This window comes from Enhydra lutris, unplaced genomic scaffold, assembly GCF_002288905.1.
Source record: "Enhydra lutris kenyoni isolate GAN:26980312 unplaced genomic scaffold, ASM228890v2 scaffoldscaffold18, whole genome shotgun sequence".
Classification (NCBI taxonomy): Eukaryota; Metazoa; Chordata; class Mammalia; order Carnivora; family Mustelidae; genus Enhydra; species Enhydra lutris.
In genome coordinates, this window is record NW_019154102.1 from 35,011,887 (window position 1) to 35,030,542 (window position 18,656).

General features: G+C 47.0%; 1 protein-coding gene across 2 annotated transcripts in view; it reads left to right on the forward strand.

Annotated features, from left to right (window-relative positions):
- Positions 1–9,387, forward strand: part of LOC111148136 (SET and MYND domain containing 1) — a 39,310-nt gene extending 29,923 nt beyond the window's left edge. For both annotated transcript variants that reach the window (XM_022504560.1, XM_022504561.1), the window contains 4 exons: positions 4,153–4,245; positions 6,346–6,509; positions 7,543–7,711; positions 9,025–9,387. In XM_022504560.1, coding sequence (XP_022360268.1) covers positions 4,153–4,245; positions 6,346–6,509; positions 7,543–7,711; positions 9,025–9,183 — 585 coding nt within the window. In that variant the 3' untranslated portion in view covers positions 9,184–9,387. The remainder of the gene's footprint in view (positions 1–4,152; positions 4,246–6,345; positions 6,510–7,542; positions 7,712–9,024) is intronic.
- The last annotated feature ends 9,269 nt before the right edge of the window (positions 9,388–18,656 follow it).

An 18,656-nucleotide genomic window follows, 5' to 3' on the forward strand; every position in this document is an offset into this window, starting at 1 on the left:
TGGGGCCCATGAATTATTATGTGTGTGTGTGTTTTTTTTTTAAGATTTTATTTATTTATTTGAGACAGAGAGAGAACCAGAGTGGGAGAGCCCATGCACAAGCAGGGGGTGTGGGGGCAGAGGGAGAGAGAGAAGCAGACTCCCTGCTGAGCAGGGAGCCTGATGCAGGGGCTCCATCCCAGAACTCCAGGATCATGACCTGAGCTGAAGGCAGAGGCTTAACCGATGGAGCCACCCAGGCGCCCCAATATGGGATTTTTGTTTTTCACAAATCAAACATTCTATATTATGGGAAATGTATACTGGCACGTGTATGCAGAGCACGGAACAGTACCATAGGAGCTACAGGAAAGAATAAGCTCCTGTGTCCACCCTCGTCCTGACATTCTAGAACCTGTGGGATAATGTGTTTTATCTGCAATCCAGCCAGTCTTCCTTCCTGATGTGTGGCCCTGGGTATTTGTTTCATAACTTGCTCCCACCATTACTTAATTTTTTGTTAAGAAACCAGACTCTTTTCTCCCTTCCAAAGTTAAATGTATGTGGTAACCTGGATAAAAATAAAAACCAAATATTTTTAAAAATGAGAAAATAACACCACAATGTAGAACATTCCCCTTAACTGTAGCTTTGGAGCCTCCCTGTTTAGGTTCCTTGGGTTTTTCTTTTCTCTCTCCCCAGCCCTCACCCCTGGTTTTCACAATAGGAAGGTACTAGTTTTTCAAGGTTGGGGAACCAGCATCCCTCTTTTTTCTTCTAGCTCTTCTCCCTTCAGTGACTCCTCCCCCTCTGCTGACTCCTCCCCTTCCTCCTCTAGCCTTCCTCTGGCTCCTCCTCCACTGTCATTTCCCCCTGCTCCATCCAGTTCCTTATTCTTTCCCTCCTGGTTGTCTATTTTGTGTTTCTAGGGAGGGGAGTCTCTCTCTGTAGGGTTCCTTAAATCCTAGCTGTGGATCATGCTTTCCTCTTGCCTTTACTCTGAAAAGTGGAGCCAAGTGGAACAGCCCCATTTCCTTTCTCAGAATAGCTTTATCACATGTTGCACATGTAATTAACAAGCTTCTAGCCAGGTTGTTTTGAGAATCTTGGCAGTTGCCTCCTTGAAAAAATTTGATTCACTTCCAGAGCTTGAAGTAACACTCTTCCTTTCAACGTCAAATCAAACAAGACTTTTTATTAACATCTGACCACTTGGTATTCTCCAACTCTACCCTGCAAGCTATCTATTACTACAGAAGATTCACTAAGAATTTTGAGGTTTTTTTTTTTTTAAAGATTTATTTATTTATTTATTTGATGGGGAGAGAGAGAGAGAGAGATGACAAGTAGGCAGAGAGGCAGGCAGAGAGAGAGGGGGATGCAGGCTCCCCGCTGAGCAGAGAGCCCGATATGGGGCTCGATCCCAGGATCCTGAGATCATGACCCGAGCCAAAGGCAGTGGCTTAACCCACCCAGGTGCCCCAGAATTTTGAGTTTTAAAGATGATGGAACTTAGATTAGAGACCAGTGATCGTAAACTAGATTGATTCTATGAGCCACTGTTAGGGCAACAAGCTATGGATGTTACAAAAAAATCTAGGTTTGGCAGACTAGTGGTACACCTCTAGACTACCAGTTACAGAGCTCTGTACAACCAGGTGAGATGTGGACCCCCTTTTACTTATGTGCTTGACTGAAATGAGTTTAGGAAAGTGAATATGCACTAAAATGACTTGTCTATAACCAAGACAAGGTCCAAGTCCATAGAAGACTAAGTAGCACTCTGGGACTAGAAGATAGCCAGAAGCCAGAAATCTCGGCCATATTAAAGATCGAGACAAAGGTGAGATCAGGAGTGAGGCCTGTGAGCAGAAGTAACAGCAGCGGTGGCTACCTCAGTGGTGGAGTCAAGCTGTGTGACAAGGGCAGGTAGATATGCAGGATTCCAAGGAGGCCAGGTACAGAGGGAAAAGAAGATAGTCAAAATTGAAGGGACAAGAATTTCAGAGAAGCCAGAGTAGGTGAGGTGAATAGAGGCCTAAGTAGAAAGTCCATTCCTTTAGGAGATCCTGACCCAGAAGCAAGCCGTCCTGGCCAGGGCCTCTCGTACTATAAAGTGGACATTGCCGCACTGGCTCAGGACACCTGGGAAGCTGAGGGAAGATCCTGATCTCCATCTCTTAAGGGAGTGTGTTTTTAAGGGAACGAATGCCCGTCCTCCTGTTACTTTTTGATAGTGTGGAGAAGGTGACCTCACAAAACAATGTAGGCAGAAAATCTAAATGAAGCCTCTGAACTCAATTCCTTATAGTGAGAAATTTGGAAAACTGGAGAACTGGTTAACTAAATTATTTTGGCTTTATACAGTGGAAAACTCTACAATTAATTGAAGTGGTAATGTGTTTTTATATTGGTATGGGAAAATATCCATACCTACTGAGTGAAAGAACAGACTATAGACAGAAATCTGGTACACTTCCAGTTGGAAGAACTATTTGTGCTGTTGGCATATACACACACGCCTGTGTACACCTACGGAATGCAATTCAGCCAGTAGGTGCTGATAAGGCCATAATCGACATGCTTCCTGTTTATGGTCAGTGTCTGTTCTGATTGGTCAGTGCCTTTCCTGGCCAGTTGTTAAATATTTTAAATATTATGCCTATATGTATGCATTGGAAAATGTTCCTCGAAATGGTGTGTTCATCGTGGAGTGGATTGTAGGAATTTCTATTTTTATTCCCTACTTTTTTTCATATGTTTTGATTTTTTACAGTTTCCATCTATCAGTTTTGTGGGGCCCAAATAAATAATGAAGTATTTTCATTTTGGAAAAAAGTTTTATCAGATATGCCTAAGCAAAAAAAAAAAAAAAAAAAAAAAAAAAAAAAAAAAAAAAAGTTAATTCCAGAAAGGAGTTTCTCATATGGACAAGCACAGCAAGTAAACTTTTTCTTTGGAAATTGAGAACTTTGGCACTACTTTCTTCAAAATTGTGATGCCTTCATGGGCTTTTTAATTGAGATACCTCTTTCCCTGAAAAGCAAAACCTCATTCTTTAAAAATAAGATCATTAGGGGGGTACCTGGGAGGCTCAGTCAGTTAAGTGTCTGCCTTCGGCTCAGGTCATGATCCCAGGGTCCTGGGACTGAGTCCCACATCAGGCTCCTTGCTCAGTGGAAAGCCTGCTTCTCCCTCTGCCTCTTGCCCTGCTTGTGTGCTCGCCCTTGCTCTCTCTCTCTCTCTGAGACATAAATAAATAAATAAATAAATAATCTTTTAAAAACGTAAGATCACTAGAAGGGCACCCAAGGTGGGTGGTACAGTTGATTAAGCATCTGACTCTTGGTTTCGGTTCATGTCAGGATCTCAGGGTCATGATATGGAGCCCTGCATCAGGCTCCTTGTTCAGCACAGAGTTGCTTAAGACTCATTCGCCCTCTCCCTCTGCCCCTTCCCACCTCAAATAAATGAGTAAATCTTAAAAAAAAAAAAATCACTAACCATTCAGGTAAATGCTATAAGCCTAATGAATCCAGATTTCAACAGAGACAGCTGACAAACTCTCTTATGTTACAACCTGGTCAAGACAAAGAACTAGGAACTGGATGCTAAGATACTTCAGAAGGATCTGAATGCACACAGCCAAAAATCCCCTTTTTAATGAATTCCAGTGGCAAACTGGAGTAGGATTTTTTTTGGTCAAGCCTTAAGCTTCAGTCCTCAGCTCTGTGCTGGTCAGTATGTAAATCAGAGTTGAGCAAAGACTAAAATGCATGGGCATATGTGGTTGACTTGAAGTAATGAGGAACAATGGTAAATATTCAGGTGATAGGCTAAAAATCCAAAATGCCAGAGAAAATACCACAGAATTCAAGGTCCGATTTGGCCCTGGGGTCCAAAAACCCAGGCGTGAGTGCAAGGTGGGACACGACTGGCTGCCAGCAAGGCTCTGGGGCTTGGTCAGTGGAAAGTGCCCCTGAGTTAGGAGCTTGATGAGGGAGCTGCAAAAGCTGTAGGGATCTGGAGCTTCCTGCATGGAAGTGAAGCATTCAGAATGAGGAAGGCCTCCATTTTGCACGACACTGAATGTCAAAGATGGCGACTCTGCAGAGATGCAATGGGTTGCTTTGTGAAGGGGGGGGTCTAACTCATCGTCCCTCTCTTTCCCAGCCGTCTCAGGAGGTGGTAAAGGAGATGATACAATTCTCCAAGGATACCCTGGAAAAAATTGACAAGGCTCGCTCTGAGGGTCTGTACCATGAGGTAAGAATTCGTTTTTATAGGGATGGGATGGGGAAGAGAGCAAAAAGGTTCTTTGGTAAGTGGGGCAGAGGGTGGGGTGAGGTGGAGTGGGTGGAGATGGGGAGACTACCAAGCAGGTTGTTTTTCTGGAGGATGTCCCTTGGTTCGGACTGTGACTCTTCTTGTCTTCAGAGCCTCTTAGAGGTATGTTGTCAGGGACTGTTCAGCCTACTGAAACTGGGTCTGGGGAGAGCACAGGCAGCCTGACAAATGTCCCTGGGGGATCTGTGATAGCTCAGGTTGACATCAGAGGTGGCGGAATGGAGATGGCAGTGGATTGCTTGCTTTTTCATAATTGAATCCATGTCCTGGCTACAGTTTTCAGTCTCTACTGAGTATTCAGCCCTGGCTCTCAAAGGAGCAGAAGTTATTAACTGTCTGTGCACTAGAATCATGGACAAGTCCTGATGCTCAGACACTGACCCAGGACAATTTTATCAAAATCTCTTGGGATGGAGCCCAGACATCAGGATTTTTAAAGCTCTCAAGCGATCTCAACAGGCACCAAAAGTTGAGACAAACCACCCCCCAACCCCCCTCCCAAGTAAACACTGACCTGCAGAACATTTCATCAAAGTCACTGGGGGCAGCCTGCTGGAAATGCACAGTCCTGTGTCCCACCCCCTCTGATTCATCCAGTCTGCAACAGACTGCGAACCAGTATTTCGTTTCCAAGCTTTTTAAACATCTCAGGCATGTAGCCGGGCTTGGAAACCACTAAGGCATGGCAATGTGAGAGAACAATTTGTGTTCACTTCTGTCTGCTTGTCCTTTATCTTCATCCTCCTCATTTACTCATTCATTGCACATTTTTGAGCCCTTAGTGGGGTGACCAACACAGACCTGCTCCTTCCTTTCTGGGAGTTCTGTCAGGTGGGGAGATGGTTACGTCGATGTGTGTTATTGTACAATATGGAAACCCTGCATCAGAGGCCTGATGTAGGGGCTGGAGCAACCAGAAGGACTGCGCTGGCTCCCTCCTCCGATTTTTTCTCTTCTGTACAAACTTAGCAGGGCCAGGTGGAGGGCTGGACACTGGTCCCATGGGTTGAAGAGGATTGTCTTTGAGATGAATGGATGTGGGCCCACATTTTGTCACACCCTGACCCTGTTGCTTCATGGGACTGGGAGAATCTCAGAGCAAATTTAGCTTCTGCTCATTTGAAATGGAAGAATTATGTGGCATTTCTCCCATGACAGTGGCAAGGCAAGAAGAGAACAATGAGCAACTAAAATCCAGAGACCATCTGACTTTGTAGGGTCAACCTAAGCCTATGTAGACACCTGAGTCAGGCAGGAAAGCTTGACTCCAAGCTTCTTATTCCTCACCAGAACCAATGCGACACCCTCCTGGTGGGTCTCCTGGCCTCCTGGGAGCCTCTCTGCCAGCTCATCTTGTACACTTTCCTCAGAGAATGATTGTCCAACCTCACTGCGCATAAGGACCACCCAGGGGCTTGTACAAACTACGGATGCCAGGGACCACCCCCCACCCAGTCTCCACACAGCCCCCAATATTTGGTTTCACTTGGTCTGGGGTAGGGCCCGCACACCGTGCCATTTTTAAAAAGGTCTCCAGGTAATTCCAGAGCCCAACCAGGGTGGAGAATCACAGGAATGGTTGTTAAGATAAAGCATAACTGCTTAGTTTGAATTTTTGCTCCATGTTTTACTACCTGTGTGACTTTGGCCAAGTACTTACTCTCTCTGTGCTTCAGTTTCCTTATCTGGCAAAATGGGAATATTAGTAGTATCTATGTCATTGTACTGTTGTGAGAATCAATCAGTCTATCAGTCTCTCCCTTTCATAACTCTCTGCTCCCTACTGATCATGAGGACACCTCTCTTTGCTTGTTGCCATGTCAGCCACATCTCCCGCTGTTACCCTCTTCATCCCCACTCGTAGCAAAATAGGACCGTTTTGCTATTCAGATCACAAACTTGGGCTTTTCCACCCCTGTCAGCAATGTCCTGAGCCTTAAAAGAAGGGGCGTCCAGGGTTATGGTGACGCTCCCCTGCGTGAGGGCAGTGGTAATGGACGGGGCCTGTGTCTCCTCCAGGTTGTGAAATTATGCCGGGAGTGCCTGCAGAAGCAGGAGCCAGTGTTTACCGACACCAACCTCTACACGCTGCGGATGCTGAGCACTGTTTCCGAGGTCCTCTCCTACCTCCAGGCCTTCGAGGAGGCCTCCTTCTACGCCAGGAGGATGGTGGATGGCTATATGTAGGTAGCAGTGCTGGGTCTCAGAAAGTACCCTGGAATGTGTCTGTTTCAGGGATGGCAAATAGCACACACGTTGCTACTTCCCCTTCCTGTAACTCACCCAGGCATCAGTAATCGATTCTGATTCTCTCTATCTTTACGACTGAGCATTTTTACCGCAGTACTTTGAGTAGTAATAACCAGATCTTCAGGGCTGGTACCTGCGATGAAACCTATCTGTCATCTCTTGTCTTTCCCACATCCTCCAGCTCATCTATCACTTGGGCAGTGGCTTCTGCTTTTGGTTTTCTTAAGGCTAAGTCCCACTTAATTTAAGTGTTCAGAAAGGTTTGTCTCTCCAGCAGTCAGCATAGGCAACCTTTCTTTTATTAATGAATGAATGAATGAATGAATGAGTGAATGAATGAATAGAAGAGGTGTTAGCCAAGCCTGCTTTCAAACTATAAAATGCAGAGCCCCTGCCGTCCCTCTGCCAATGTCTTCTCTTGCCTTCCATGTCCACATTGGCATGTGACTTTGTATCTTTGGCCAAATGAGTAAGTTGGCATAAGCAGGTTCCTTTTTTTGCGAGAATGTTATTCATAAACAAAAGCCAGGAAAATGATGCAATATGCTAAAAGGAAACTATTAGGAGGGTGCCAAGGAGGTGAGAATACAGTTCTGTCCCAAGAAGGACATTCAAGTTCTTTTATTCCCCTGAACTTCTGCTTTCCAGGAAGAGGGCTGGGGTGTCCCCGAGAGCTCCCCTCTTCCTGTTTTCCCGTGCGGAGTCCTGACTCTTTTGCCCATGAGGACTTGGCTTCGTGGCCCAGGGCAGAGTCTCCGCTCCCACAGCCTCACCGTACGGGGTGTTTGGTAGCTTCTCCCCTTCTCTGTGGCTCAGTCCCTGCTCCATGGGATGCAGATGCCTCACGGCGCTGGTGGGAGAGCGGATGGACCAAGTCAATGAGGGTACTTGGTAAGTTGTCAGATGCTATGCAGATGTAAGGAAGGTTGGGATTATCTGTGACAATTATTTGCTGTGTCCCCACAGGAAGCTCTACCACCCCAATAATGCCCAACTGGGGATGGCTGTGATGCGGGCAGGGCTGACCAACTGGCATGCTGGTAACATCGAGGTGGGGCACGGGATGATCTGCAAAGCCTACGCCATTCTCCTGGTGACCCACGGACCCTCCCACCCAATCACCAAGGACCTAGAGGCAAGTAGCATGTCAGGGCTGGGCCTCCTTTTCTGGTCCGAGCTCTCTCTACAGATGGGAGCTGGGTTCTGGACTCTGCTTTTTGGAAAGTCCATAGATTGCCCACTGGAGCAGAAAGAAATTCAGAAATGCTTTAGACCACTCTCGCCTTGTTTTACATCTGAGCAAACTGAAGCCCCCAGAAGGGCCTAGCCTGGCCATAGTACCATGGCGAGTGGATGGCAAAGTTGAGGTTCGAAGCCCGAGCTGCTCCAAGCGTGGATGGAGAAAGCCCACCCAGCAGTGTGCGTGCACCCACGTACGTTGCAAGACGTGCTGTGTAGCGTGGAGCTGGGGAGCACAGACTCTGGAGTCAGACTGCTGGGATTAAACTCCAGCTTCACCCCTTTCCAGCTGTGTGAGCACAGACATGGAATGTGTGTGCCTCAGTCTCCTCAGCAGTAAAATGGGCAAAAGGGTAGGGTTGTGATAAGGGTTCCGTGCGTTAATGTGTGAAAAGCACTCAGAACAGTGCCTAGCAAGTGGCATGCTCGTAATAATTGCTGTTTTCCTTTGTGCTTTGAAGGGCTGGTTTGTTTGAGGGTGACAGAGTTCAAAGGACTGTCCTCAGGCAGTACAGTACAGGGAAAGAGGATAGATTTTGGTGTCATAAAATGTCTGAGAAGACTAACTTTATGCCTAGTATACTAAGCTTGACTGCTGTATCCTCAGCCCCTCAGTGATGCCTGAGAAATAGTGCTTGAATAGAAATGTGGGAGCCTGGGGCTTTTCTGTATGTCACATACTATACCCTTCCTGGTCCATTGTGAAGTATGAAGGAATCTCACCTACTTTATGTATGAGGAAACTGAACCCTGAAGGGATTGTCAGTTACCTAAGGTCCCAGAATGTTAGTGGGGACCTGTATGCAGGATCCAGCGTTCAAATCTAGGTCCCCTCTGGTCCGTTCCTGCAAACAGGCCTTCTTTGCCAAGAACATTCCCTCGAGCGACTCTCTCAGGCATCTGACTCCCTCTCCCTAACAAACCAAGCCCACTCCCAGGACATTAAGCCCCCAGAGGATGAGTGTGTGTGTGTGTGTGTGTGTGTCTGTGTGTGTCTGTGTCTGTGTCAGTGTGTTTGACTGTATGTGTCTGTATGTGAGTATGTTTGAGTGTGTGTGAGTGTGTCCTCTGAGTGCGTGCAGCTGAATCTCAGTGACTGGGAGTCATTTACTCTGTTGTCTGCCCTTTACAAAAGGACCAAGGTAGGTCAGAAGCCAGTATGTCCCTATGGCCTGTTGTCACTGTATATGGCGTATCTGTGTCCCACAGGCCATGCGGGTGCAGACGGAGATGGAGCTGCGCATGTTCCGCCAGAACGAGTTCATGTACCACAAGATGCGCGAGGCTGCGCTGAACAACCAGCCCATGCAGGTCATGGCCGAGCCCAGCAGTGAGCCAACCCCGGCTCTGTTCCATAAGAAGCAATGAAGCCCTGTCTGGTGGGGGCGGGCTCCGTGCCTGGGGAACTGGGGAGACATTCTGGAGGGAGTGGGTTTCTGGGAAGACCCTTGATGAGGATGTTCACTCTTGTTGCTGTGGGAATGTACTGTCCTGTGTTCCTCAGGTCATTTTGGTTCATTAAACTTAGTTCAGTTCAGCTGAACCCTATCCCAGGCCCGCCTAGCCCAGCTTATCCTACCAATATTTATTGGGTGGAAAGCCCTAGGGATAAAGAAGCTTCAAGTGTCTCTGGGGAGGCAAAATGTAAACAGCTAAAGCAAAGTGAAATAAATGCAGTGGTAAACTGTATGGGGGGGCACAGTGGAGGGCATTTGTATGGTATGTGGGGGGGTGTGTATGCATTGGGAAGGGCATTATGGAGGAGGTGACATTTGAGGCGAGGGTGGCAGGTGCCTGGAGCCTCAGGAGGCTGCTCACGGATCTGCGTTATCTCTGGGGCTGCTGGTCTCATTCAGGGTCTGGAATACTCAGGTCTTATCCGACGAAGATGGGTGACGTCTGGCTTCCTCAGGTTAGCATGGAACTATGAAGAAGGGGCCATGTTTGGACCATTTAGATTCTACTCAGAGAACCAAAACCTCTTAGTAAATATGAGAATGAGGTGAATATGCAGAAAGAGGTGTGGCTTTGCCCTAGCCATTGGAGGCCTCAGTTTAAGGTCTGGATTGCAAGTATTATTCAGAAACTATTTCTAAAATACCCAGAAAATGTCTCCTTCCCTCACCTTCACTGCCAAGCTTTGATTCCCTGTGATGTGGGTGCTACTTGGACAATATCTGAGATTTTTCTGGCCATTGAGCAACTAGGATTGAAGTCATAGCAGGATGAACCTGAGGGAGAAACTTGTGCGATGGTCTTGGGTTCAGCAGAATTGGTTTTGGGGAGTTTTATTTGCTGACATGTGCCTGGATGGTCTTTACCGGCTTAGACATCATCATAGGCCCTCAGTAAATTTCTGTTCTTGGTAAGGAATAATTATGATTTCCTTTGCTTAATTTCTTTCACTGCCCATGCCCTGGGATCTCTGCTCTCTCACCTCTCTTCTGGATTAGAAGAATGTCTAATCCAGACTCTGCACGCCTAGGTTAGGATCTCCTTGGTGATGTGACCCACTTGCCATCATGTCCTGGGAGGTTGCTGTGGTTTCCACCCAAGAGTGAGGGTCTTGGAATCAGCCAATCTAGTTGTCCTGTTATCTTCTGGAGTTCTAGAATTCTCACCAATGTTTTAGGGGAATCCTGGAGCAAAGATCTCCATTAGGGGGTGTCACCAAGTCTTCCAAACCATGACCCCAGAGCTCTAGCTACCATCTTGAAGTGATCCCACCAAGCCCCATATTTGTCACCTCTGCCTCAAATGTTAGTTCCTCCATCCCCCACTTCATCCTCAGAACCACCTGCTGCTTCCCTCTTAACCTCTCCAGTGGCTCTGCAAATATGCCAAAAACTGGTCCAAAGCTCTGTGAGTGTGCTACCTCTTTGCAGAATACTCATGCCTGGCATTCAACTCTTCTTCAAGGTTATCCCCTTCTCTAGAAGCTTTCACAGGAAGACTGACAGTCTTCCAAGCCTTCATTCTAATAGGCCTAGAGATGGCTACAGCATTCTCCCAGGAATCCAGAGCACATTCAAATGATCACTCTCCTGCCTTCCTGTAAAACCGCCCTCCAAGCCTCTTCCCTTCTTTGTCACCATCCTCTGTGTACCTCTCTGAACACAGGCACTTCTCCACACTCCTTGCCAACCTCAGCTGGCCTTTGGGTGCAGCCCGGAAGTGTTTCATGTGCCCCTCATTGGCTCTCTCCCTTTTGCCCAGTAGCTATTTCAGGCCTTCACCTCTGTTGTCCAGTCTTGTGCTTTGAGCAGAAGCTCATCTCTTGCTTCGTAGAGAAACAGAGGTCAGAAGATGGGACGCCCTCAGTTCTCTTCCCACATTCATGCACGTCTTGTCTGTGCTTGACCTTCTTTCCCTCTTTCTCATGTCAGGAGCCCCTCTCCTCCCACAAAACTAATGCTCCACCTGTGCCCTTGACTCCTCTGATGTCCTCGGCCTTGTTTCACCTGTAATTCCCTCTCCACCCTCTCCACCTTGATGTTCCTCCATCCCCTGCCTTCTTCATCAACAAACATGCTGAGGATTCTTGGATCATAATCTTCACAGCTAAGTATTTTTTTTTAAAGGACTTGTCTCTCATAGTTATCATCTGCCTTTCTTCACTTTCCATTTCTTCCTGAACCCACTGCAGGCTGGCTTCCTGAACTCCACTAATATGGCTCATACAAGGTCACCTCTGGCGGGGTAGCTTCTTGTCCGTATTTGGCTTCCTTGCATCAGGTGACACTCCCAACCCTTGATTTCTGAGTATCATTTCCTTGTGATGATCCTCTGATATCCGTGGTTTCTCCATCTTCTTCCCTAACCCTGTTTCTCTACATGCCACCGATACATTGGTGTTTCCTGGGGTTGGGTTTGTTCTTTCTGGTCACTCTTGGTTCGTCCTTATCTCACTCTGCACACACTCCCTGCATGATCCCGGCTAGGCCCTTTGTTGAATCACTACCTTGAGGCTGATGTTCTTAACTCTCTATTCCCAGGCCTTGCTTGTGAGTTTCAGCCCCACATGCTCTCTCGAATGTTCTCCAGGCACATCACACTTGGCACATCCAAACTGAAACTCTTTCTCTTTCCCTTGTCCCCTCTCCCACATCTGTCTCTCAACACCCCGCCAGGAACACCTGACTTCTGTTCTAGTCTCTCACTTCCATTGCATCCTAGATACCAATCCGACCTGCTCACTCATGGGTCCCTGAATGACTCATGTTCTCCTGGGCCTCTCTTTGAGTTTTGAAACATTCTATCTAAAATATCTGTAACCTGCCAACTCCAGTTCGTCTTTCAACATCCAGTTAGGAAATCACCTCTTCAGTGAAGCCTTTCGCCAAGGCCTTAGCTTCTGCTGACTGCCTGTCTGAGTCTCTGATATCACCTTCAAACCCCCCACCAGAACACTCTCCTCATGGCATCACAGTTGCCTTTTTACTTATATGCCTCCTCCATCAGATTGCGAACAGAAGCTGTGTCCCTTTAATTTTTTCTATCCCCAGAACCTAGCCTGGGTCCTGGAATGTAGTAGGTGCTCAGTTAATGTGTGTTGAGTGAATGAATAAGTGAATGAACTTGCTTATCTCAGAGCCGAAGAGACATAAAACTGCATATTTTGAGTTTTTATGTTGTAGCAGTCAACAAAGGCCATTAAATCATCTGTATTTCCAAGCAAATGTGTGTGGCTTCTTTCTTTGTGACAGTCTATTTAGAGCAGCGTTGTCTAATAGAACTTTCTGTGATGATGAAAATATATTGTGTCTGTGTCATCAAATATAGTACCCACTCGCAACATGTGATTAAGCTCTTGAAATGTATCTAGTGTGAGTGAGGAACTGAATTTTAAATTACATTTAATTTCAGTTTAAATAGACAATGTGGCTACTGGCTGCTGTAATAGACAATGCAGTTTTAGAGAATAGGGTACTTTTAAGATTATGGACACTGAGACCAGTGACGTTCCTATGTCCGCTCTCCTAATGTCAGCTGGATGACGTAGGACTGGTGATTTCACCCAGGCCTGTTTCCTCATTTCTACCTACCACACGGATTTGCTGTTGTGAAAGCCCTTTGAACGATGCCTGGCCCATCCTAAGTGCTCCAGGGGCACTCCAGCCATGCTTCTGTCGAGGATCCCTCCCCCTGCAGAGAAGGTGAAGGTGGAGGGCAGAAAGGAGCAGCAGTGGGCGGCCAGCTCTGGAGAGCTGACTGTGCCCTTCTCTTCCAGACTCTGCATTCAGCAACATCACGTTGATAGCTTGATGTTGGCCATGGTGGGAATATTTATACTGGGGCAATCGGCTTAACTTTAGAAGAACACATGAATTTTGGGGTGTTGTCCATCTATAAAAATGGAGTTTGCTACATGGAAGTAACAGAACGAATAGTTAAAAACACCATTAAAGAAATCTTTCCTAACCCTGGGGTGAAATCTGCATTCTGAAGCTTGTGCCCCAGACCATGACTAACCAATCTAGGACCTCTGATTCCTTCCCTTCTGACTAAGCCTCCGCTCAATGCACCACCAGTGTGTCAACAGACACCTGTATTTAGGGCCAGATACAGCCACAGCTTGGGCCAATTGCTCAGGGTTTTCTTCTGTAAGGGTGCAGGAGGGAATAAGGAGAGTTGGGGCGCACAGCAGAGAGAATGGCGACATATGGGAGGGCAGTCAGAGGTGCGAGCTCCTGGCCCGAGGTGTGCACTTGGTAACAGGTGGTAACATCCAGGGCATGAGGATGAACAGCATTTCTGGAAGCTCCCTCACCCACTCCTGGTCCTGCATTACATACAAATCACCCAATCCGTTTGCATAAGGCCCCCGGGAGTACATCATCAGTCTCAGAGAAGCCCCCCACACAGCACAATCGGGGGCTGCCACGTGTGGTCGATAATCTGGCATGAACTCATCCTCCTTGTCAGCACCCCCAGCTCAGCTTGGTCTGAGAACAGTCTGGTCCAGGCACAGGGCTACGGTTTCCCAGATGTCCTTAGGCGCCTGTGGCCTGTTGTTGCTGTAACAAATCACTACAACCTCAGTGGCTTAAAATAACACGGATTTATCATCTGACAGTTCTGGAGGTCAGAAGTTCAAAAATGGGTCTCACATGGCTAAAATGGAGGTGTCAGCAGATCTGGGTCCCTTCTGGAGACTCTGGGGGAAGAATCTGTTTCTTGCCTGTTCCAGCTTCTAGAAACTTCTAGAATGCCCACACTCCTTGGTCTATGGGCCCAGTCAGCAGCCTTATCACTCCTCCTCTGATCTTCCTGCCTTCCTTTTTCACTTACCAGGATACCTTGGGCCCACTGGGATGAGCTGGGATAATCTCCCCACCTAAGGTCTTTACCTTAATGAGTCTTCCCTCCCTTGCATCACATTGCAGCCCCGTGCAATTTGCCTGCTTTCTCTTCCTCATTCACCAAGACAGGAGTTGTAGGTGCTCACTAAGTGAACCTCAGCCCAGTCTCACTGCCTTCCTCTGCCTGCTTGTCCCAGGCAGGTGTGGTATGTGTGGAATCCCGCTAGAAACCAGGCACCTTCCTGGGTATGGCAGAGAGCCGTGGGCAGTGCAGGGACCTGTAACTTGAAGCATCAGAGAGCGTTCCAGATGTGTGGTTTGTGTCCTTCCGTGGCATTAGCATTTAGCCTCGTAGACTGGTTCTTTGTCCTTATACACCATCTAGCTTGTCAGGGTGTGTTTCTTGTGGGAAATTTTGTCTTGCTCACAATGGTAGGTGTTCAGGCCCTTCATACTGCTCATAGCTGAGCTCATCATTTCCCTCCAAACCTCCACCAGCATCCACCTAGTTCCCCAAGATCTGGACTATTGTTATTACTTTTTAGATTATTTATTTATTTATTTCACAGACAGAGAGCACAGTAGGCAGAGAGGCAGGCAGAGAGAGGGGGGGGAAGCAGGCTCCCCGCCGAGCAGAGAGCCCGATTGCGGGCCTCGATCCCAGGACCCTGAGATCATGACCCGAGCTGAAGACAGAGGCCCAACCCACTGAACCATTAGGGGCCTCCCTCTCCTTCACCCCCTGTAACGGGCTTCTGAGCCAGTCTCTTCAGCCCAGCATCTCTCCAATTCTGAAAACAGTACCGACTCACGCTCTAGAGACTCCGCTCTGCACCATGAGGGTCACAGGAGGCTGCTCAGGATAGGCTGGCTGACGACCCAGCCTGGACCTATCGTGGGGCAGCGTTCCCCGACCCATAATGGGTATGCTGGCAAATATTTAATAACAGTGTTGAGAAGAGTCCAGATATGTGACACGTGCTGATTTTTATGGAATACATACATACCCTCACCATGGCCAACACTGAAGCTACCGAGATGTATGTTGTTTTTTTTTTTTAAGATTTTATATTTTTTATTTATTTATTTATTTATTTATTTATTTTTTAATTTATTTTTTTAAATTTTTTATTTATTTGACAGAGAGAGGGAGATCACAAGTAGACAGAGAGGCAGACAGAGAGAGGGGAGAAAGCAGGCTCCCTGCTGAGCAGAGAGCCCAATTCAGGGCTCGATCCCAGGACCCTGAGACCATGACCTGAGCTGAAGGCAGAGGCTTAACCCACTGAGCCACCCAGGCGCCCCCCGAGCTGTATGTTAAGTTGGGAGCTGGTTCTAGCTGATTCCCACATACCACTGGATGCGACCCAAGCTAGGCAACTGGGCTCTTGCCAGGGCCCTTCTGAATTAGAGGAGGAAGAGTCCCTGCTCTTCTCTGGGAACCCAGCTCTCCGTTTGGGGCCCGGGAGGTGCTGCTAGTGGTACTCACTGCTGTTTGGAAAGTTCTGGGAGAACATAGCTAGCGTCCAGAGAGAAAACGGATGGGATAAGAAGAGAGAACTATTGGTAACATTGTTGTAAGACTTTGGACCACCTGTTCTTTCCACTTCTGAGTCAGTGAACCCCCTCTTCACCCCACCTGACTTTAATTTTAGCCTAAGTAAGTATATTTTTTTTTCTATTTGGGACTGAAGGAGTTCCCACTGTGCTAGTTTGTTTCCGTTTATCTTACATCTCATCTCCACTCATCTCTGCCCTGCTCTGTGCCCAGAAGGCTGATCTCTGCTTTCTTGTTCAGCCCATGCGAGGACCCAGTAGAAGGAGGGAAGACAGAAGGATGGAGAGGTGGCATGTTACTCCCCACAGCAACCCCTCTTCCTGCCCCTTCTCTGCCTATCCAGGGTTCAGCTCCTGTTGGGTAGCTCTCCAGTGGCTCCAGTGCTCAGTGAATTCAAGTAATGCAGTTCCCCACGTAGTCCCTTCAGGCCTGTGGTTTGGTAATGGCTTTCAGTGGCTGCTCGTCCCTGGGTGCCTCACCTACCTTGTGGGCTCCCTTTACTCAAACCACACCTGTGTAAATAGTGCCTCCATTAAATTCTCATCAGGAGAACCCTTCTGAGTGAGGCTTATTTCCTGCTGATAACATCCCTGACGTTTATCTGTCCAATGCGCTTCTTACCTCACAGGCAGTGCCTTGGTTCAACCCCCCACATCTCTCATCTGGGCCATTGCCACAGTCTCTTAATGGAGTCTCTGTATTCAGCCTTGACCCTTCTCAATGGTCCTTGATCCCATGGCCAGAATAATTCTTTACAATGCATTTAGTATTATGTTATTCTTGAAGCTAAAATCTCTTCAGTGATTGCCCACTGTCTCCAGGATCGAGTCCAGACTGCTTACCAGAGTGAAAGAATATTCACGAAAGAGACTCTGTGTCCTCTCTCTGCCTCATCTTTTGCCAAGTCTCCATTTATACCACGCCTCCCACCCAGGCAAACATCCTTGAATGCTATGAGAGTCAGCTAAAATGTCTGGAGCTTGCACCCACTAGGATCACAGCAGGGATCATACTGTTGCCATGATGGATTAGGGGTTGATCTCCACCTCCCAGGACAGCAAGTCTCTAGGGGAATCATTGTCAGACTTAGCACTGCCCAGTCCTGATTTGACTGAATGAGGCCAGGTTGTGTGGAAAAGATACACTTAATTTGATTTCTCCATGTCTACCCCATATTGGCTCCATGAAATCCTAGAAAATCATGGGATGGCCAGTGCGCCTTTAGTATATATAGAAAAGGTACTCTGAAGATTGAATATTGATTAAGTTAGACACCCACCCCCACCCCAAATCACTTTCTTTACCCTAACGGGAATTAGTTTTTTAAGAAGAAGATAATTGGAAAAGTCTACATTTGCATGAATATAGATGCCAAAACTGGCTCTTTACAAATCAATCAGCACTTGTGGGTACAGAGTGTGCTCTGTTGTTGGGATGCCCACAGGACAGGTGGAGAGAAGGGAGCAGGCAGGGTCAGGAGGGGAGGGGGTCAAGGCAAAAATAGCTGATACCATCAACAACTGTTTATTCAATTTATTTAAAATTGACTTCAGGCCCAAAGTTCTCTGGGCACCTATACAAAATCCAAATGTAGTATAAAATTAAATTTCTTTTTTGGGTATAAACACAAAAACAATCCCCTCCAAAAGCAAGACTTGTTCCCAGGAGAAGATCTCAGTTGGGAGGAGGCTTTGGGAATGTTATCAGATCCCAAGAGGCCTGGTTGAAGAGACCCTGTTTCTACTACATCCCTCCCCCTGTGTAGCTCCTCAGCTGCGTGGTCCTTGGAGACCTCTCCTCTCTGTGCCTCTTCATCCGCTCACAGATGCTTCTCTGGGCATAACACAGCGGCTGCTAATGGTCTGGAGGTCAGAGCCAACTGCAGCTCTCTCAGGAATCCAAGGGCCGTAATGACATGCCTTGTTGGGATGGCACACGCATCATTTTTTTAAAAAGATTTTATTTATTTGACAGAGAGAGCGCGCGCGCACACACACCCAAACAGGAAAGTGGCAGGCAGAGGGAGAGGGAGAAGCGGATTCCCTGATGATCGGGGAGGCTGATCCGGGGCTTGATCCCAGGACCCTGGATCATAACCTGAGCTGAAGGCAGACACTTAACCGACTGAGCCACCCAGGTGCCCCCACGTGCATCATTTCATCTGCTATTTACCCAAGCCACAGGAGAGGTATTGTGTCGTCCAATTTACAGATGAGAAAACTATGGTCCAAAATCAGGGGTTAGTTAACTAGAACCTTGTCTTCCAGCCCACTTTTTTTTTTTTTTTTTTTTTTTTTTTTTAGAGAGAGAGAGGGAGAGAGCACGCAAGTGCTGGAGCGGTGGGCAGGGAGGAGCAAAGGGAGAGGGAGAATCTTACTGCCTTGGACATGGAGCCCTTCACAGAGGGTGGGGGTCTCAATCTCAGGACCCTGAGATCACAACCTGAGCCAAAACCAGGAGTCTGACACTCAACCAATTGAGCCAACCAGGCACCCCTAAATCATATACTTCTAAAAAAAGGTCACGGTTCATTAAAAAAATAATTCCACATAATTAGTTCCTTGCAGAAAATTCAATATAAATAACGCAAAAAGTTCTCTTGACTTCCCACACCAAAGGCGATGGCTATTATCTGGCGTTCCAACAATTTGTGGTTATATACATGCATGTATATCTATGTAAATAGATAATTTTGTTTCATATTTTAACAAAATTTACATGATATTGTGCAGGTGATACTGTTCAGAAACTTGCTTTTTTCTTTTTAAAGCTTTGTCTGAGAAAGAGTTCTATGACAACACTTAGAGACCTACCTTGTACATTTACTCCACCATGTGTTATTTCCAAGTATGACTATACCACGATTTATCTAACCTTTTCTTACTCCTGAGCATTTTTTTCCAGTTTTTGGCTATTGTATCCTTTATATGCTTTTTTTTTTTTTTTTGGTATGTGTTTAAACATTTCTCTAGGGAGACAAG